General features: G+C 40.0%; 4 protein-coding genes across 9 annotated transcripts; all 4 read left to right on the forward strand.

The window, feature by feature from the left end:
- The first annotated feature begins 132 nt into the window (after nt 1-132).
- LOC122566941 (synaptobrevin homolog 1-like) lies at nt 133-1,960 on the forward strand. Its single transcript, XM_043724918.1, has 5 exons — nt 133-344; nt 437-486; nt 570-617; nt 776-1,008; nt 1,803-1,960. Exons 1-5 carry the CDS (start codon nt 273-275, stop codon nt 1,826-1,828), a joined length of 429 nt encoding a protein of 142 aa, XP_043580853.1. The 5' UTR covers nt 133-272; the 3' UTR covers nt 1,829-1,960.
- LOC122566936 (long-chain fatty acid transport protein 4-like) lies at nt 1,474-10,506 on the forward strand. 3 transcript variants are annotated; one of them, XM_043724909.1, is made up of 14 exons: nt 1,474-1,538; nt 2,646-2,821; nt 6,796-6,946; nt 7,008-7,245; nt 7,469-7,697; nt 8,052-8,253; nt 8,475-8,667; nt 8,745-8,888; nt 8,983-9,120; nt 9,209-9,275; nt 9,357-9,447; nt 9,514-9,667; nt 9,753-9,823; nt 9,889-10,506. In XM_043724909.1, the coding sequence occupies exons 2-14, from the start codon at nt 2,703-2,705 to the stop codon at nt 9,985-9,987; spliced, it is 1,896 nt and encodes a 631-aa protein (XP_043580844.1). In that variant the 5' UTR covers nt 1,474-1,538; nt 2,646-2,702; the 3' UTR covers nt 9,988-10,506. The 3 variants fall into 3 exon arrangements, with proteins under 3 accessions (XP_043580844.1, XP_043580843.1, XP_043580842.1); XM_043724908.1 differs by lacking the exon at nt 1,474-1,538 and having other exon boundaries at nt 2,110-2,821; XM_043724907.1 differs by lacking the exon at nt 1,474-1,538 and having other exon boundaries at nt 2,110-2,821; nt 9,768-9,823.
- A 143-nt stretch (nt 10,507-10,649) lies between these two features.
- On the forward strand, nt 10,650-17,673 carry LOC122566935 (5-oxoprolinase). 2 transcript variants are annotated; one of them, XM_043724905.1, is made up of 22 exons: nt 10,650-11,198; nt 11,428-11,638; nt 11,696-11,881; nt 11,972-12,210; nt 12,290-12,452; nt 12,515-12,600; nt 12,673-12,874; nt 13,089-13,349; nt 13,434-13,553; nt 13,667-13,868; nt 13,953-14,169; nt 14,274-14,412; nt 14,489-14,766; nt 14,846-15,106; nt 15,185-15,290; nt 15,426-15,593; nt 15,660-15,904; nt 15,983-16,094; nt 16,191-16,415; nt 16,491-16,672; nt 16,739-16,898; nt 17,417-17,673. In XM_043724905.1, exons 2-22 carry the CDS (start codon nt 11,465-11,467, stop codon nt 17,555-17,557), a joined length of 3,867 nt encoding a protein of 1,288 aa, XP_043580840.1. In that variant the 5' UTR covers nt 10,650-11,198; nt 11,428-11,464; the 3' UTR covers nt 17,558-17,673. The 2 variants fall into 2 exon arrangements, with proteins under 2 accessions (XP_043580840.1, XP_043580841.1); XM_043724906.1 differs by having other exon boundaries at nt 11,431-11,638.
- Nucleotides 17,674-17,804: 131 nt separating this feature from the next.
- On the forward strand, nt 17,805-21,000 carry LOC122566940. Of its 3 annotated transcripts, XM_043724917.1 has the most exons (3): nt 17,805-19,450; nt 19,593-19,819; nt 19,892-21,000. In XM_043724917.1, the coding sequence occupies exons 1-3, from the start codon at nt 19,220-19,222 to the stop codon at nt 20,175-20,177; spliced, it is 744 nt and encodes a 247-aa protein (XP_043580852.1). In that variant the 5' UTR covers nt 17,805-19,219; the 3' UTR covers nt 20,178-21,000. The 3 variants fall into 3 exon arrangements, with proteins under 3 accessions (XP_043580852.1, XP_043580850.1, XP_043580851.1); XM_043724915.1 differs by having other exon boundaries at nt 19,593-21,000; XM_043724916.1 differs by having other exon boundaries at nt 19,596-21,000.
- The last annotated feature ends 261 nt before the right edge of the window (nt 21,001-21,261 follow it).

Below are 21,261 nucleotides of genomic sequence, written 5' to 3' on the forward strand. Positions count from 1 at the left end.
CTCATATGTATCACGGGAGATCAAATTCCAGCCACATGTACGTATTTGCATCCTATATTTTACCGGATGTGTCGATGACGCCATCTAACGTCAAGAGAGATAATCTAGTAGAGCCACCTCCAGTTCTCGATGGAACGGCGGACTGCGTTGTATCTTAGCAATATGGCTACGTGTCGAGTATACTTGTAGCGCGTTGGGGGCACGATCGTACTAAGTACTACCCGCGGGTTTAACGATCGTTTAATAAGACGGCATCGATCGACTTACTGATCATGAACATGTCAACGACTAGCAAATGGGATTTGTCCCGGGAGGACATCAAAAGTGCAGCAAAGGATGAAAAGGTGAGTAGTCTGAGACAAGTTGGCTAATGTGGCTTCGTAGTACCGTAGGATAGAGGTCTGTTGGCGGGAAATTTAAATTTGGATGATTTCAGGAGTTGCTATTGGAGCACGACAGCGATCCGGATGAAAATATGCTGTTCAAGTGAGTTTAATGTATCGAATGATTCTTGTCCCGTTTGGAATAATTGTTTTCGTATATTCTAATGGATAATATTTGTATTTTAGTCAACCAAGTACGTCCGCAGAAACTAAAGTGGATGGGAAGATGGATAAGTAAGAATATCTTTCATTTTTGTAAATAGAATCCGATTTTCTTTTCTACTATACTTCAACTTAATCTCGGGCGATAGATAATCGTTTCAGAAATAAGAAACGATAGTTACAAAATTTTTAAGAATCGTATCGCTGATACTCGTTTATTTGGGTTCTAGTGTTAGGCTGCAAATTCAGGAAGTCACGGAGGTGATGCGGAAAAATGTCCAGAAGGTAATGGAGCGTGGAGAGAGGCTGGAGGATCTACAAGAAGTTAGCGATCGACTGAGTATGGTTGGAAACGAATTTAGAGCGGCAGCGAAGAAAGCTCAACAGAGGGCGTGGTTGCAGAACTTTAAAACAAGAATCGTTCTCGTCACTATTACGGTGACCGTCGTCGTCTGTATCATCGGTATGACACACATTATCATTAGAAGATGCATGTTAAGCGCATGTTTTTTTTTTATTGCATTTGAAATAGAAATGCTCAATCATATATTTTGTAAGTCCATACGAACATCTTAATTCAAAGAGAGAAATAAATCAAAAGTGCAGTAAGATATTTTTGGTCTTGAAAAAATTAATTTTGTAAAATTAAATTTGTGCTAAAAGTTGATAGCTTACTCTTGGCGTGACGTTAATTATCGTCTAAGAGCAATTTACTTTTTATCGATGTACAATTCTGATCTTTCAACTCTGATTGCGCATTTCTAGTTTACTCATCGAACGTGTTTATCTGTCGTGAACATAGTGCACCGCAGTATCATAATTCATGCTGTTAGATTATGTTCTTCGTCATCTATCGCATAAAAAAGTGTCCCTCTAAACACAGTTCACGTAGTCAGATCGACGCGTATCGTTTTCAGTTCTGGACATCATGGTGCTTTACCTGGTTCTCAGATAGCGAACACGGTGTAGCGAGCCCCGATCGTTCGATTCCAGGTACTCATCACTGTTTTCCACTTCTAATCTGTTTACACGCTTTCACCTTGACCTTTTTTTTACCTTTTTAAACAGTTAGGTAGGTCGTTTATCAAAGTCGTTGCGAAATTTGTCGCATTATAATTAAACATAACAAGTTAAATGAGTTTTCTCTTGCATTCTTGGCACTATTCATCGCTCGTTCGATTGTGCACACGTTTCATATCGCTTTGATGGTTGTTGAACAGTCGAACGTGTACGCATTATTGGCGTTTTATTTTTCAGTATCCATCGTCGTGAAATATTCGTAACCGAGGCACCTTCCGGATTGAAACACACTTTGCGAGCGTACGTTTATATTTGTACCTGTCTTTCATGGATTATCTACGTGTATTATTATCATAAGTTTATATAAATACATATATTGTTGTTTTTAATCGATTCTCACGTCTTCGGAATCTTCGACTGTTCTACGTGATCGCGTACACGTTAGGAGAAATCATTTCGAAATTCGAACTATTTTGTTAGAAATTTGATTTCCATATAATATAACGCGTATGTCGCCAGGAAATGCCAGTTCGAAACTGTGTATTTTGGCCTTATTAGCCCGTTAGAAAATATAATATCGCCGTTATTATAATCAAATTCACTTTCATTACTTTTTGCTCTGTTCTTCTCGCTCATAAATTAATTCTGTGAATCATAATTCTTAATAAGTATACGTCATCCTTTTCTAAATTACTAGAAAAATATCACGATCAATTAGAATTATAAGAAGAAGGAAGCTTGTTTGAACGTTATCGCAAGACTTCCTTGCACAGGCGAACGCAGCTACGGCGTCGATCTCCCCTCTACATTATACGTCACTGACTATCAATGACGAATACTCGCACATTTCGCGAGACGAGGCGAGTAAGTACGAGTGTACACATGTTGATGAACACAGTCGCATCGTGTGCACTGTACACCGTCGTCGAACGGACGTTTAGTCGTGTTTTGGTCGCGGCATCGATCTCCTGTCCGCGTCGAGCGTACTCGTCATCGAACGTAAACCCAATCTACGGCAAATTCCTTCCTTTCTTTCTTCTTTTTCTCTTTTTATTTTTCCTTCCGCCTTTCTTTCTAAAGTTCACACGATCAAGGACGATCCATCGCGACCGAACGTGCGCCGACAGATCCAGGGACATGGGAGTGCACGAGTTGGTGATCGCGGTTTTGTCCGTATTTATCGGCGCTTATTTGTTCACGGGAAAACGACGACGCTTCATTTACTTGCTCTACAAAACCTTGCCTAGAGACGTGCTGTGAGTATTTGAAAAAGCTGAATTCAAGCTTCATAAGTTTAAATGAGAATGGAAACGCGCAAGAGTTAGCATCGTGGCAACCTGTATTGTGTTTCTGTCGAAATATTTTTCGATGACATAATTATTTTCTCTTTCCGTTGGTTCAATATTTACGCGTCGATACTTTAAACAAACTGGCTAATTGCGTCACGCGTTAATTCGAACAACAATGTTATTAAGCATGGTCGGTGTTCCATTCGATAAACGTCCTTCGAATGACATGTTTGACGTTTAGTGATATTGCGACAAGACCACGTGCTCGTGTTTATAATCGAGATTCGCCTGATTGCAGGAAAAAGGAAGCGCGACACGACTGTTGAAATAAATAACCGTCCACGATCCATACGTGCGAATTCCTTAACAAAAGTGTGTCCTTAATCGTTTCTACCTACGCTTTTATAAATGCCTCTTCCTACGTAAACGTCTACGAAAAGGACACGCGCGTTTCATATATTTAGTACAGTGCGGATTCTTAGATAAATACCTTTAATCCCCGTGATTCATTTCAAACGACATCTGAATAGGTCACCAGGCTCGGAACTATGTATATGCATCAGGCTGTAATATACGCCAGGTTCTTTCTCCTAACTCATCTTTTACAATTAGATCACTTAAGAAATTTTACGATACTATTGAACGCGATCAAAGGTCCTGTATCCGAGCGAGATCACGCGTCCGGGCGTGGATTCTCTTGAATATAGGACCTTTGATCGCGTTCAATAGTATCTCGCCCGGACGATAATCGTGTTCGTTATACAAGCGATCTTCTGAGTTTCGAGGAACACAACGATCCGCCAAAATAAGTATATAGAAGTTTAAAATTTCGACGGAAGAACGAAGCTCTTCTTTCATGGATACGTTTCGTTCGAGACGCACGATAAAGGAATCGTATAAGACCCGGCCATTCGGCATTGATTTCCATCATGAGAATCGTTGATCACGAACCATCCTTGATTCACGAGCACGATCGCTAGAGTATTCTTCGTGCATGCGCGTAGTTGGCCACACGTTCATCTGCGGATGCATCCCGCGCATTGTGCTACCGTGAACGACCATTGTAGGGCCAATATGGAGCGCATGGAATTTAAACAACCGGCTGAATAACATTGTTTTGAAGCCGCGATTACGCTCGATGGTCCATCGTGTAAACGCCTCGAGCGGATCTGGTTTCGACTGGATCGATCTTATTTTCTTTCTTCTTCGTTTCTCTACTTTGGTGTACACTTATTTTATGAGGATGTAAACAACCAAAGTTTCAAAACAATGTGGTAATTTTTTTTTTTTTTTTTTTTTTGTTTATTAAGAAAGGAAAGGAGAAAGGATTCTGTTACGAATGCAGAAAGTAAATCTAAAATTAGAAGAGCTTTGAAATGCGTGTTCTATTTATATCTTGCTTTAAGATTATGTAACTATCCGAAATTTTTATTAGGTGTAATTTAATTTATTGATAGATGGATACATGATTTTCTATAGTGAAGTGTATGCTCGATCGATACACTGATTATACAACGTGCTCAAATGGCACGAGGTCAGCGTTTATTCATAATCGTAGTATTAGTTACATATTAATTGATAGAATTCTGCATCAAAAGTACTTTCGATGAACATATATAGTATACGCTTCGATCGTAAAAGACGAACTTTGTCTACTTTCGTCAAGGAAGAAAGGAAAATATTAATCCAGCGTCTGACAACTTGTAGTATGTTATCGAGTGTAGTATGTCATCAACACGATGTTCACAAAAAGTCCCAATGAGAAAGTACTCTTTTGTATCTCTCTACGCACTTATGAATCCTTGAAATAAAAATTACTTCAATTCCTTTTACTATCCTTCTACACTAATATCGCCAAAATCTAACTAAAGTTCATCGTAATAACCGAATCTATGGCTGAAATCTATTTGTTGTGATAATACTGAAAGATGACTTGCGAACGATCTATTCACGTTGTTTCATTTCTTTTCACCTTTCTTTGTGGCTAAAATTAAAATGAAGCATGAGAGTGCGAGTTTGCCACGGAATCGGATCGAACCAACGCGACACGTCGTGTACAAACGATCGCAACAGGTTGTTGAAATATCAGTTACAGCGAGAACGATGGCGCATTGGCGCGTCGTTTATATTTGAGGGGCTATTGCACGCAGAAAATGCGTAATCGTGCAAACATCATTTGCAAAATTTTCTCGTCGAAAGATAAACAGGCGAGCGGCACGGCCTTGTCCGCCAACGAGTGCTGGATGCCAGCGTTTACATTCCATTAAGCGCTGGTCTATCGCGACTCGAAGAGTAACCGTCTCATTTGCCCTGTGTCGGAGTGCTCTACCCGATGCAGTTTCCTACGAGATTACATCTATTTTTATATTATTTCCGACTCAATGAAAATTTTTTGTTAAGAAATATATTGAAAATGTAATTGTTGGCATTTTAGTGTTGAATAAAAATGGAGAGTTACGGAAAATTGTAAATTTGTGTACTTGTGTATAATATGATCCTTTGTATGCGTTACTGTGTTTTTAATGGAGAAGAACGAAATTTGGGACAAAGCAGCTTAGAACGAAATTTGGCACAAAGCAGCTTAGAACGAAATTTAACTTTGACGATTTCGTGTAAATAATTTGGACAACGTTTCGGAAAAATGGAGACTCGTGTTCTCGAACGATATTACGTACAAAAGTTTTAACGTGAATCTCGATGGCTCGACGACTCACAACGACTGTGATAGAACTAACAACGTATCACGAACAAAATTCTTCTTATTTGTCGATATTTTGACCCTTTTAAATTTATCGGTTAATTATCAATCTGCGCAACAATTACAAATAAAGATACATAGGAGAAGAAATAATTTCGAAGAGACCGGGAAAGTTGTCTAGAGATAGTTGTCGCCTGTCTGCAGCTCTAAGGTGAATACTTGCTGCGTGATTAACACATAGCAAGGAAACCGCGAACGATGCATCGTAGTCGAGGGTTATCCTCATACCTAGCAGGCATAGCTCGCTTCGTTATTTTATTTGATTTCATTTAATCACCGTGGAAGCGCTGGAAGGGACTGACCGCTGGTGTCGTATGCTCACCGCGATACGAGAGCTTCGACAAAGGCGTAATCTTCCGGGGACGTAGCGCGTATCTTGCGCTTTTCTCGCATTTCAGACTTGACGTTAATGCGATTTCATATTTTTACAAATATTCGTTCTATACTATTTACCTATTTATTTTTATTTTATTATTCCATCTTACTTATCTACTTTAAACGCACCGATAAAATCAGAATAAAACTACTTTTTTCCAAGTACGAATAGACTGAAGAAGATATACTTAATGAATTTTAGAGAAAAGGATATTCCAATTCTTTTATTGATTTTTTGATTTGCAGAATGCCACGATTTGTCTTTGATAAAATAATAATTGGTCAGACGCGGTGAAAAGAATCGCGGAATGATCGCATTCGCGTGGACGCATGTAACGCGCGTGTCGAGTCGTGAAATTACTCAATTGATTCGGAAAGAGAAGGACGTATCGTTAGGGAAGAACGTGACGATGCGCGATAGAGACACGTATCACCGAGCCAGAAAACATATAACCAACCATATTCATCGCCTGTACCCTAATTCCTTTCTAATCATTTCATTTGATCCCTTTGCGACTAACCTCTTTCCCATCGCAGAAATGTGTTGCGTAGAGTTGCCGTTAAAAATTGTCACCTATTTTAATCATACGCGACAATACATACTCTATCGTCACATTTTCCTTGTTTCTTGCAATTAACGACCGATTTATATCGCTTTCTGATAAATATTCAATCTTTATTTCCGATTAGTTTGTTTTCGATTCGGCGAAAGATGCGATAAATTTCGTAACGACGCTAAAGAATTCTTGGAAGCTAGCGAACAAAAATTAAAGTTAGCAATGAAAAAATGATTTTGTTTGGACAATAGGGGCGCATACAGGTTCGTTCGTGTGAACGTGTTGCTATGGTGGTGGGAGTGGCAAAACTTCACCGTGGCGAAATTATTTACGAGGCACGCCACTGCTAACCCCGACAAGATTGCATTCATCTTCGAGGACAAAGAATGGAGTTATCGGGAGGTGAGTTGAAATAATTACAGTCTGGAGAGCGACTCGTGATACTCTTGATTTGCGAACGCAGCTGGAAGAATACAGCAATCAACTGGGACGTTACTTCCATGGAAAATCCTTGTCTCGCGAAGATAGCGTTGGCTTGATCTTGGAAAGTCGGCCTGAGTACGTAGGTATCTGGTTGGGTCTGAGCAAAGCCGGCTTAGTGGGTGCCCTTCTTAACACAAACCTTCGGCAGGATGTTCTGGTGCATAGTATCAAGGCTGCTAACTGCAAGGCTGTTATCTTTGGATCAAATTTTAAAGATGGTAAATATCAAAATGTTGCTATAATTGAAAACAGCGAATAGTAATTTCTCAGAAAATCTTGAATACATCACGTAGTATAAATATATACTTTTCTGTCTTTTTAATAATTCAGAAGTAAGACACAGAATGAATATCAAGTCAAACAGGCATAAGTTAATTGCACGTTCTTTTATTCATTTGTGTAATAGCAACTGAAACTGAGATTAATATGTCTTCTTCTTAGCTATTAACGAAATCAGGGAGAGAATTCCGAACGTGGCACTGTATCAGTGGTCAGAATTGCCCGATACTCCATGTTTGGAAGGAGCAATCGATCTAAACCCGGAAATCAGCAACGTCGATCCCAGCCCCTTGGATACCGTGGCTCTTGGTACCCCTAGAGACAAATTGATTTATATATACACATCTGGCACCACCGGGATGCCGAAAGCTGCTGTTATTACCAATTTAAGGTATAACATCTTTATTTTCCTTCTCGATTAATACTTCAGCGCTTTGAGGCATGTTCAGTGGCTGACTTATGAGAATTTTTTATCCTGAAAGCTATTTCAGAGGAAACTTACATTGACCAATTCGCAAGAAATGATTAGCATGCGAATACAAAAGTTCTTAGTATCCCGATAACATTAAAATTTTCTTGTCATAGTTGTTAGAACACTTGTACGATGCTATTTTCTTAGAAGAAATGCGAAAGGCCAGACAATGTTCCTTTCGTCAAACACGATATTCGAGGATGTCACACGAGCATAGTTCTCTGTGTTGCAACGGATCGTGACGCGGTCATGGACGATCAATCATCGTTTCAGGTACATGCTGATGTCGTGCGGCGTGAATTCTATGCTGAACCTACGACCGACCGATCGAATTTACAATTCTTTACCACTCTATCACACGGCTGGAGGACTAATTGGAGTAGGTCAAGCATTACTGAGAGGAATCACGGTTGTTCTCCGCAGACGCTTCAGCGCCTCCAAATTCTGGTCGGATTGCGTCCATTATGAATGCACGGTAAAGTTATTCTTGCGTTATTATTACTTTGGGTTTTCTTAAATTTACTATGAACATCAATTTAAATTTTGCCGAAGACAATGTTTGTTCCATCTTCTTATCCTATGAGTTTCTTGTTGCCTTGAAAAGTTGAAAATTAGCAGAGAATGAGTTCAATATATATATTTCCTGTAACCATAAGGGGACATAATTCGTTGCATGAGAGAATACTTTGGTTATAGATAGCGCAATACATAGGCGAGATCTGTCGGTATCTGCTTACCGCGCCATCAGCTTCGTGTGACACCACGCACAAAGTTCGATTAATGTTTGGAAACGGTCTCAGACCTCAGATTTGGAAGCCTTTCGTGGAGAGATTCGGCGTGAAGCAAATAGGCGAATTTTACGGTGCCACTGAAGGGAATTCGAATCTTGGTAATTCACACTCACTGGATATTTTACCTTTTGGTCGGTTCTGATTATAAATTACTTTCTTTCTGAATTATTTTCAGTGAACATCGATAACAAGATTGGCGCAGTGGGATTCGTGCCACTCTGCGCTGGTTCCTTGTATCCTGTAGCGTTATTGAGAGTCGACGAAGAAACTGGAGAACCTTTGAGAGAACCAGACGGCCTGTGTATTCGTTGCAAACCTGGTTAATAACATATTTCTCTGTTAAAAATTGGAAACTCTAACTGTACATGTTCTCAATGTCCCATTCCTTTAACAAATTTTTCCACCTTTGTTAGGAGAGTCAGGTATTTTTGTGGGTAAAATCAATCCAAAGAGGGTGTTAAATGACTTCTCTGGATACGTAGATAGGAAAGCGTCGGAACAAAAAATTCTTCGCGATGTTTTTCGAAAAGGAGACCGAGTCTTCAATTCTGGTCAGTGAAATAAACCGATAAAGAATGTTGAAAGATATATCAAGGTACTTAAGAAAGATATTATAATTTAATCGTATTGTTTGTACAGGTGATATTTTGCTCATGGATGAATTTGGATATTTCTACTTTAAGGATAGGACTGGTGACACGTTTAGGCAAGGCTTCTTAGTATAATTATGCAGATTTACATTTCACGATTTGAAACCTATTTCCAATCTTTATAATTGTTACTATAGGTGGCACGGTGAAAATGTCGCCACTTCTGAGGTAGAGGCTGTTGTCAGCAACTTGATAGGTTTAAAGGACGCAGCTGTATATGGAGTCGAGGTAATTGCCGATAAAAGTTGATCGTTTTTTACCCAGAGTAGATTTAAAATGTTACGTGATTAACAGGTACCTGGAACCGAAGGAAAAGCTGGAATGGCTGCCGTTTACGATCCAGAAAACACTCTGAACATCAAAGAAATGGCAGAAGGTTTAAAAAAATCTTTGCCATCGTACGCCAGACCTCTTTTCGTTCGGGTCTTATCAGAATTACCGATGACTGGCAAGTATTTTAATTCCAACCGATTTATTTACTATCTTAGTTTTTGTATTTGCTATTTTAATTATTAACATTTAAATGATAACAGTTTTTATTTTACTAGGCACGTTTAAGTTGAAGAAAAAGGATCTTCAAGAAGACGGATTCAATATTAAGAAGGTAATTTTTTCATTTTTATGATTAATATTTTATAATATATTATTCTTATAATTTTACTTATACAGGTTTCAGATCCAATTTATTTCCTTGACAATTCTGGTGTCTATGTGAAGCTGACGGAAGAAATTTATAACAATATACTCGATGGGAAGATCCGATTGTGAATCCTTGAGAAAACTCGATGAAAGTATAAACAATTTCAGTTTTGTATAATTTCTATTTATTGATGAGAGAAAGAGTCTATTAGATAGATTTATCTTTTGTCCACACAAGTATCCGCAACTATCCCGAACGTCTCATCGCAAAGTTAGCTCGAAAAGATATTATATTTATACGTATTTCTATATCTACTTTATTCTACGATCCTTGTCATCTCAAAGATCTGTGATTCAGAATTGTAAAAACGGACCAAACAAATAGATTTAGTGCGTATATGTAAAAGAAAAATATTCCCGAAAGAAACTCATGTCCTGAAAATTGTGGATTGTTAATTATTAATCGGCTAGATGTATTTTTATCTATTATATAGAATTGTTGCTAGAGAAGTAAGACTTTTAAGTTATTTTATAAAAAGTTGGTGGAGAAATCGAGCACAAAGCGATTACAACTCTGTAAAGTAATGTGTGTAAAATGAAACACCGCGTCATAGTTTAATAAATTGTCCCCTTGTTGAGGAAAACCAATTCGAGCTGGACTTTGTCCCCTGGAGGTGCCTTACTTTACGCCCACCCGGAGTATTGTCTCTAATAGAAGCAGAAATCGTTGGTGCGCAGTCTCGACCGGAGTACAGTGACCCTCATCGTTATCAGACTGATGTCAGACTAATATCAGATCCAATATTCTCTGCTATTCAACGACTACGATGGAGCTAACAATTCAATAAAAAATATATTTTACATCGAAGAAATGGTGAATGAAATAATTTCATTCGTTCGAATTACACAATTTCTAAAAATATTATTTTCTAAACTTCCTGACATTTTCATAATAATTCTAATTGATGGTCGTCCACGATGATATCATATTTTAACCTCGATTATTCACGAATGAGAACCATTTACAAGTCTCGTTGCAAGAAAATTTTACGGTTAGACGGAGTCCGCTATCGTGTTACGCAATTGATGTAATCGGTCGTTGTGGAAAAGTACTAGTAGGTACTAATAATCACGTATCCTATTTCTAGTCAATGCTTGTAGCCTACTGAGTCAATTTTCGCAACAGTGCTGCTATCGAGTGTGCGAAACCGGAAAATACTTGACAAAATAGTTGCTCCAAAACACGAAGTGACATTGATCATGTCAACAGAGAGGGAAACCAGGCATTATTGATTTAAATTGCCTCGATCATTATTGAGTCGAAGAAAGGAAAGGAAAAGGTATTCTCGTCGATAATCATTGTGTATCCTGAATTTCCTTTAACAATCGAAAATTGGCTGCCTGTATCTATTATTTGTGACAAACATGCGTAATTACAGTTTGTTTGTTTTGTTATGTATACATCATTGAGATTTGTCAGGTCGAATCTTATCAGGCATTACTGTGTACAAATTTAAGACCTTCGATTATCTAACGAAATAATTTCTCTTGCTTCTTAACCATTCCTAGTAGCTGATCCATTCCTCGAGTATCTGTCGAGTAGTGCATGAGTAATATGAGCAACGAGAAATTCGAGTTCGCTATAGATCGCGGCGGCACGTTTACCGACGTGTACGCCAGATGTCCAGGCGGGAAGATTCGGGTGATGAAACTGCTCTCTGTAGATCCTGCCAACTACGAGGACGCGCCACGCGAAGGAATTCGCAGAATTCTCGAACAGGTACCTATAGTTATGATCTGAGAATTTGATTTCGTATATGACATAAAGTAATTTCAGGAAACTGGAAAGAAGATCAATGGGGAAATAGATACATCGTTGATATCATGGATTCGAATGGGTACGACAGTTGCTACGAATGCTCTTTTAGAAAGAAAAGGCGCGAGAATGGCGCTCCTGATAAACGAAGGGTTCAGGGATCTTCTTTTCATAGGAAATCAAGCACGGCCGAATATATTCGACTTGGTTTGTATTTAAATATAGCGTTAAATTAATATGCAATTTGAAATAAGTAAATTGAAATAACCAAAGAAAATTGCGTTCTTTTTTCTTTAGCAAGTAATTACACCGGAAGTATTATATGAGAGAGTAGTCGAAGTTAAATGCAGAGTGATACCTGCGTTGCCTGGTAAATGTCACTTGGATAGTAAAAAATGGCGCAGAGTGAAGGGATCTACGAACGAGGATCTTTTTATTACTCAAGAACTCGACGAAGAGAAATTAAAACTAGATCTGGAGGAATTAAGAAGATCGGGAATTGAAAGTTTAGCCGTGGTTCTCGCGCACAGTTACACGTCAGTTACATCAGATGTCAATTATAATTTAATTTAATATTCTATCAAACTTTACTCATACTTTGTTCGTTTATTTTAGGTTTGCGGAACACGAGATAAGAGTAGGTGAGTTGGCGAAACTGGTCGGTTTTTCGCAAGTCTCGCTTTCTCACGAAGTTATGCCCATGACGAGGATAGTTCCTCGAGGATTCACTGCTTCTGCCGATGCATATTTGACACCGCATATTAAACAATACTTGCAGGTATTTTTTCTTAATATATTGTTTCATATTAATCTTTCATATCATAACTAAATCCGTTTTAGGGATTCTCCTCTGGTTTCAAAGATAAATTGAAAGGGGTGAACGTTTTGTTCATGCAGAGCGATGGTGGATTGACTCCGATGAATTCGTAAATGCAGTTTTATCGAATTAACGAAGAAACCGATAAAAACCAATTAGTATAACGCGTCTGTCTTTATAGATTCAACGGGTCTCGAGCCATTCTTTCTGGTCCTGCCGGGGGTGTAGTTGGTTATGCGATGACTACTTATGGCAAAGAGACCGATTTACCGGTGATCGGGTTCGATATGGGTGGCACCTCAACTGACGTCAGTCGTTATGGTGGTAACTATGAGCACGTCTACGAGAGCACGACCGCTGGCGTCACGATCCAGTCTGCACAGGTACTCCTACTTTATATTAGCTTCAATTTCTTTAAATTCGAATCAAATGTCTCTATCCAAATCGACGATGAACTATTTTGAAACTATTAAGTTGGTGAGGATACCTCGTAAATGAAGTGAAAAGATATTGTATTGGCGCAATGTAGTCGATGTTAATCGAAACGATTTAAGAGATAAACGACATTCTCAAACATATCTCGAAATTGGGTCAAAGTTGGACGTGAACACAGTTGCGGCAGGAGGTGGATCGATGCTTTTCTTCAGGTCGGGTCTCTTCGAGGTAGGACCTGAAAGCGCTGGAGCCCATCCTGGTCCGGCGTGCTACAAGAAGAACGGTCCTCTGGCTGTCACTGATGCGAATCTAGCTTTGGGAAGACTCTTGCCGGAGTATTTCCCCAAGATATTTGGTCCGAATGAGAATGAACCACTGGACAAGTCTCGAACGATGGAAGCTTTCCGAACACTTACGAATCAAGTATAGAACGCATTTTCTGTTGAAATATCATCATACTATGTGAAACAATCAGTAGTTTATCGACGAATCAACTATGGTTTATAGATAAACGAATTTCTAACGACAGAGGAGCATAGATCGAAGATGACCGTCGAAGAAGTAGCAATGGGATTCGTCAGAGTGGCCAACGAAACTATGTGTCGACCAATACGAGCTTTAACACAGGTATTTACTAAACTGTATGAAGTTATGTAAGTATGTTAACATTTATATATTACACAGATACACTATATAACATTTTAATTCATTAAAAAAATCTGTTCTTTTCTGCGAATTAGGCAAAAGGCTATGACACATCTCGCCACGTTTTGGCGTGTTTCGGAGGTGCAGGTGGGCAACACGCGTGTGCCATTGCACGTTCTCTAGGAATGGGGACTGTCTTCGTTCATAAATACGCTGGAATTTTATCGGCCTACGGAATGGCCCTGGCTGATGTCGTGGAAGAAGCTCAGGAACCCAGTGCGGAAATTTATGAACAAGGTATATTTAATGAAAATGCTCGTACACAATACATTAGGTTCTTACAATTTGATGTAAATTTTTTATTTTTTCTTTTATACTTAGAATCATTTGCACGTCTGGATGAGCGTCTAGATGCCTTAGAAAAGAAGGTTCGAGAAAAGATAGCAGGTCAAGGATTTCCTGATTCTTATATAGAGACGGAATCTTTCCTGCATTTGCGCTATCAAGGAACAGATTGCGCTCTAATGTGCATCCCTAGTAAAAATTCTGAAAATAACGCCACGAAGCATGGGGATTTCCTTACTACGTTCTTGGAAAGGTAAAGTTTCTCCGTATCGATATAAAAAAAGGAAGAAAGAGAAACTTTAATCTATGACCTCTATCTTTATATTTCACCTTTAATCATAATTATATCGAATTAAGGTACCAAACAGAGTTTGGTTTCGTTATGTCCAACCGAAAGATTCTGGTGAACGACATAAGAGTAAGAGGCACAGGAAAGATTGATATCCAGGAAGATCCACATCTACCTTTCTCCAATGTTTCACCAAAGGTAGAAAAGGTAAGCAGAAGAAAAACTACATCAAATTAGCCCAATCCATCAACGACCAAGTAGCGGAATTCTAATCTTCTTCTAGACTACCATGGTGTACTTCGAAAATAGTTACCAGGAGACCAAAGTGTACCAATTGCATTCTCTCTCACCTGGCCACGTGATTCACGGGCCGGCCATTATAATGGACAGCCTGAGCACTCTTTTGGTCGAGCCCGATTGCACCGCATCGATCACATCTCGCGGCGATGTGAAGATAACGATCGGTCAAGGGCTAAGGGCCGAGGTCACGACCGAACTGGATACCATTCAACTGAGCATCTTCTCTCATCGTTTCATGAGCATCGCCGAACAAATGGGCAGGTAGATCGGTGGATAAAATGTACTTAAGAGAGCCTATTAAAGTACGAGGTTCTGATAAATTGGAATTATGACCTTGAAGGATTCTTCAGCGAACCGCTATCTCAACGAACATCAAGGAGCGTTTGGATTTTTCATGCGCGGTCTTTGGACCCGATGGTGGTCTGGTTTCCAATGCTCCGCACATACCCGTGCACTTGGGTGCCATGCAGGAAACGGTTCAATATCAAATGAAGGCTTTCAACGGTGAATTTTCAAAAGGGGACGTGATCCTCGCGAATCATCCCTGCGCTGGAGGATCGCATCTTCCAGATCTTACTGTCATCACCCCCGTGTTTTACAGGTATTTATTCTTTAATGTCAGGAAATAACAATAATTTAATATGTTTGTATGTCTTGAATTTGGAATGCGTTTAAACAGAGACGTAGAGAAGCCAGTGTTTTTTGTAGCCAGCAGAGGACATCATGCTGACATAGGAGGCATTACACCTGGCTCCATGCCACCACATTCAACCTCTTTGCTACAGGTATGAAAGATTTCCAAAACTTTGAACTTAGAAAAAATTCTCTTTTTGATTAATGTCAGCTCTTTGCCTTTGTTGAATGTGTCTACACTATGTCCATTAATATGATAATTACTAACAAGTTATGTTCTCCTACAGGAAGGAGCGACTTTCAAGAGTTTCTTGTTGGTTCACAAAGGGGTATTGAGAGAGAAAGAGTTGACGGAAGCGTTGATGGCACCTGGAAAGATCCCAGGAAGTTCCGGAACCAGAAATCTGTCTGACAATCTGAGCGATCTCAAGGCTCAGATTGCAGCCAATCATAAAGTAATTATAACGACGATCTTGTCTTTTCATTCGTAATTTTAGAAAACATTTTTTTCCCTTTTTTAGGGGTCACTGTTAGTCAATGAACTGATCGATATATACGGCCTCGATGTAGTGCAAGCTTACATGGGTCATATTCAACACAACGCTGAGGTTGCTGTGAGGGATATGTTAAAATCTGTTGGCAAAAAGCTTCTTGAGCAAACTGGAAACACTGTAGCAACTGCAGTAGATTATCTGGATGACGGAAGTCCTATTCAGCTCCTTTTGAACATTGACGTGGACAAGGGCGAAGCGGTCTGTGATTTTACGTAAGTTTTTCTCTCTTTTTATACTCATATAATTACCGTCTTTGAAATTTTTGGTGTAAGAAAGAATGAAAATTTCAGTGGTACAGGGTATGAAGTATGGGGCAACTGTAACGCGCCTAGGGCTATTACTCTTTCTGCGTTAATTTATTGTCTGAGATGCATAGTGGGCAGAGATGTTCCTTTGAATCAGGTAATGTGAATTTTTATTAATTAATCCTCATAATCTTGTTAAATGTAAAAGAAAATTTCGCAATGTTCGCCATTGAATATGGTATTTCATTTCCAGGGTTGCTTAAAGCCCGTAAAGGTAATTATTCCAAAAGGGTCTCTTTTAGATCCTTCAGAGGAGGCAGCGGTGGTCGGTGGCAACGTGCTCACGTCGCAACGCGTAGTTGATGTAGTTCTGCAAGCTTTCGGAGCTTGTGCAGCGTCACAGGGTTGCATGAACAATGTAACGCTTGGCACTGAGGAATGGGGTTATTACGAAACTGTTGCTGGAGGCAGTGGAGCCGTAAGAAATTCAAACTTTCTACTTCTTCTACCTAAATTAATAATATTTATTTGTCATACAATTCTTTTTACCAAGGGGCCAACATGGGACGGTAGAGGAGGAGTTCACACACACATGACAAATACAAGAATCACCGATCCAGAGATATTAGAACTTCGTTATCCAGTTATTCTTAACAAGTTTTCTCTTCGACCCGGAAGCGGGGGAGCTGGTGCTCATCCTGGTGGCGATGGTGTCGTTCGTGAAATGACATTTAGGTACTTATATCGTATGGTAAATTTTCTAAAGAACATTTAATTGTAAACGTCTTTGAAATTTTATAGAGCTCCCATGATGTTGTCTGTATTGACGGAAAGAAGAGTGCATAGCCCACCGGGACTAGCAGGAGGACGGCCAGGTCAGAAAGGACGAAACACATTACAAAGAGCCGATGGTAGAAGAATTAATGTAGGCCCCAAAACCGCGGTGCCTGTTTACCCTGGGGTAAGAAAGATGGCAATTCTTTTACAACGAGCACTGCTTCGCGTACACGTAGACGTATGGCTTGCATAAATTTTACACGACGCTGTAAAAGTTGCGGGATACGATGGAAACAGCAAACCGCGGATCGCGTGCACTTCGAGAAGGTAAAATAGCAACGAATCTATTCGCGTTTTACGCTGAGCTGTAAAAAATTTTATCTCGGTCGATATAATCGGTTCTATTTGCAAGTCGCTGTTGGCAACGTTTCTCTATACACGTTGCTTGCAAAATTTGCGTCGATATTACCTACATTGTTATGCGAAGAAGGAACCAAAATTACGCTACAACTGCTTGAACCACGGAGAAAACGGAATACGGCTGTTGGTTGCCAACTTTTCTTTTTGAAACTTGTTTCTCTATTTACGTTTGCAATATCGCGCTCACGCGTTTCGTCGTCTCCAATTTCATTTTTCGCAGAAAAATGCAAACGAAAGTCGAGCTTTGTTTGATATTGGTTGAATATTAACAATTCTCCATAGGATACGTTCATTCTGGAAACTCCTGGAGGCGGTGGCTACGGTTCTCCCGGCGAAAAAATGTCATCGGTGCAGAAAACATCTCAAGGATTCGTCGAACGTGGTAGCGTGTTCGAATATAGAAAAGCACAAGAATCTGTATAATGTATACTTACAATTGCACATACTCGCTAACGACAATAATTATTTTAATAATCGCACAATATTCTTATCCTTGTAGTTATATCGACGAAAGACAATAAATGCAAAGCGAGTTAATATTCGACGTCGATTTAATCGTCCACTCAATCGATTTTCGATCACCACCAATATGATAACGATAGAGCCGGCTGTAAGAGGGTAATTGAAGCGTTCAATTTATCGCTAAACGATTTATTCAGAAGTTTCTTAATAAATCGAAGCGAGGACCGAATCAAATTTACTGGACCTGGCATCGATTTGCCCGCACGGTTCATTTGGGAATGGCACACGATGGCTACCATTCCATTTCCGGTCGCAGTAATTGCTGACCGAAATATCGCGGCCTCTGTACACGTGCGCAGCTCGACACTTCCGATTGCACTTCCATTTGCACGGAAGGTTTCTTAGAGACCCACACGATCTTCATCCAATATTCATGCATTTTCACCTAAGCTCTATTTCACGTAAGAAATAAAGAGAAAATAGTATTGCAAGCAAATAGAATAATCGATTCTTTTCTCGGAACTATGAATAGAGTTCTCATTGATGTTCACCGCATAGCTCCGTGCGAAAAAAAGAAAGTCGAGAGCTCTTATTTCGCAGAGTTCTGCTAGCTGTGAAGCTCCTTTGTGCAGCCTTCTTTTCATCGCGAGACACGGACCAAGAAACGTCCACGATGTCGCATTAAAATGTAATACGACGCGCCGCGTGTTAAGGTTCGTTCACAATTAGCTCGTCTGAACGAACCGCTGATCTTAGACTTCGTACGTGACGATCCGTAAAGAAGCGAAACCGAAACCCGAATTTTCCTCGGTTTTGTGAAAGAACGGCGGCCGTATAAGGAAACGCTGATTGAAAGGGGAATATATTTTTCGCGCTTTGTTCCCAAGCAACTGTTCTCGGAAGCTTTAATATCGTTCGAAATCACCGCTTTCAGTGATCAGTTTCAGTTCATCCGGAGGAAGGTAGATACGCCGCGTTATGATCACGGAACGATAAAGTTTTCGTGAAAATGTTACGAATGCTGGAGTGCTCGCGTAAGGGGCAGCGGAAAAGTTGCATGAAAAACGACGATAGTTCGACAAAGTTTCGACCTTCCTTTTGCCAAAGTTATATCCTTCTGGTCGATACGCGCGCGTGCCTTGGCCAACTAGTAAAGCTGACGCCCGATTTTCCGGCAAATCTGCTATCGTTTGAAGAAAATCCTGTCAAGATTCGTTTCAAAAATATTTTCAAAGCGATTTGATACATTTTATTTATTTTTTTTTTTTGTACAGCTATCGATCATCGATCTGGAATTTATTTCCTTTTGAACAAACGTCCTCGAGATGTCTATCAATTTGCTAGACAAATCGATCGGTGTTTAACCTGATCAAAAATTCCAACCATTTATCAACATCTTTCTTTATTGGATTTTAGATTCTTTCGTCATAGTCTTCGATAATAAAAATAACAGACTGTGTAAACGGTAATTAGGTGGCGTCCGTTCAGTTGTAACAATCTTGAAAAATGCTTTACGCAATAAGTCTCTCAAACACCTGTCAAATACTCTTATAAAGCAAGCCTCTCGACTAAAAACCGATTAAACACCCAGTGAAAACAGTCGAAATTAACGCCTCTGTTACGATGAAGATACCTTCAAAATTTTCCTTCCTCTTCGCGCTTCATTGCATTTGTCTGCTCTCGAGTGCCAACTGCAAGGAACAATTGATTCGAGATGAAAATTCCGAGCATCTGAATCCAAACCCGCAGAACTCGCTAGTCCATGGCCGAGTAATTACCTCGAGAAAGGAACCTGTGGCGAACAACGGAGCGTTTGACAAACTTCCGACATCTCGTTGGAAAAACTTCGGTCAGGTGGGTTCGAATGACAATGCGGGCTAATTACCCCCTGGTCATTTCATCGTTGTGTCCATTTGGAAGGTATTTTCCTGCCGGGAAAATTGCCATAATGAACGAAATAGATTTTAGAGGGAACTTTGTTCGAACTTCTTTCCAGAAGTCCAGCGAAGAAATCACGTGGAAAAATCAGCGAGTTCGCAGTTTCCTGAAGAATAAAAACGCGACATCCAGTGACAAACTTCGCTCGACCATCTTTCGACAACCAGATATCGGCCGTCTCGAAGAAAACGGGCAACTTTTCCCCCGAAAATTGAATCGGAGATCGGTGCAATCGGCACAGACGGAAAAAGAAAAACGAAGCACTCGCGAATCCGGATTTCCCAGGCAAGCTTTCGATCCGAACGGCAAACTTAACCCCGATCCGCCTGCCTTTAGTTTCTTTGTTTTGTTTTCCAGTTGGGATGGCGGCAAGGATCAACACTACGTTAAGCGACAAGCGGATGCTGAAACTTTCCGAGAGAAAGAAGAGAGGCGAGCGAAAAATCATGAAGCTCGTGTTGACAGTCAACGTGCGTTTAATCTGTCAGATTTATTGCCATTCAAAAATGGATCCTTGGAGATGGTTGGTCTGCCGGGTCAACCTATTAGGAAGATTTTAGACCTTTTCTTTAACGCGATTAAGCAGAAACCAAAGGACGGTGGTGAGAATGAGAATCAACAGTTGCATATCATAGGTCGATAAGGAAATTGTTCGAATACGGAAGAGACACGTCGAAGAATACAATGGAAAACGCAGAAACTGCGAAGATTCACAAAGCGGTGAGAGCCGGATCATTGTTGACGTAGGGAAACCATAAATTGTTATTCGTATTGTTAGCTCAAGGAGCTAACTAGCTAAAGTAGCTCGTTTGATTAAAGAATAAATAGATCGATGATTATAATCGTGCTTAGTTCCTTTTATACGCGTAAACTATGGAAGTGTAACGTCAATTCACATCAGAGACCAGGTCACACACCGCGGGCAAGATGGTAGCCAGATGTCTGCACATCCTTGGCGCGTATCCTCAATAGTCTTAAGGACCCACCATGGGTCTTGGCATTTTCATAGTTAAGGTCCTTCAGACCAAACAAGTATCTTTTGTTTCAGCTTTCCTTTTACATTTATTGTTTACTACTGGTTAACACGGGAAAGTTGGTTTTCCTCACGTTCGGTATCTTCCGTTAGCAACTTTCTCTCGAGGGCGGCTAAAATCCTTCCCGGTCCATCAAACTTCTTATTATCCAATCGGAAGCGGTGTCTACTGCCCTCACTTTCCTAACCAAAATTGTCATCAACAAATCCGATGGTCCCGTGTCCTTAGACACACCCACCCCTAGCTTCCCTCAGATCTTTTTCAGATATCATTTTACCGAGTTTCCACCCTTAGACCAGTCGCGTACTTAACGTATCAGTGTAACTAGGTTTTACATAAAGTTGTTGAAGTGAATTGCGATTTATGTGTGTTAATTCAGTGTGCATCCCCTTGTGATTGCTGAATTCATAATAAAGTTTAACAAAAGCATAATTGATAGTTGTATTACGACTCAGCTATATTATTTTATCATCCAACCCTCGAGTTTACGTGACAGAAGCAACGTCGAAGCTACAAAACGAGAATTAAAAATTGTTACAGTTTGTGCGTTATCGCGATGTTGAAGCGGTCGCCACTTCCAAGAAACCTCTGAATCTAGTCTTTTTAGTTTTCTCAAGCACTGAAGCCATCGACAGCGTATAGACAATAGGCTGGGACGAAGGCAAGCCATAGACGGTTGACAGGCGACGATGG

This window comes from Bombus pyrosoma, linkage group LG4 (assembly GCF_014825855.1).
Source record: "Bombus pyrosoma isolate SC7728 linkage group LG4, ASM1482585v1, whole genome shotgun sequence".
Classification (NCBI taxonomy): Eukaryota; Metazoa; Arthropoda; class Insecta; order Hymenoptera; family Apidae; genus Bombus; species Bombus pyrosoma.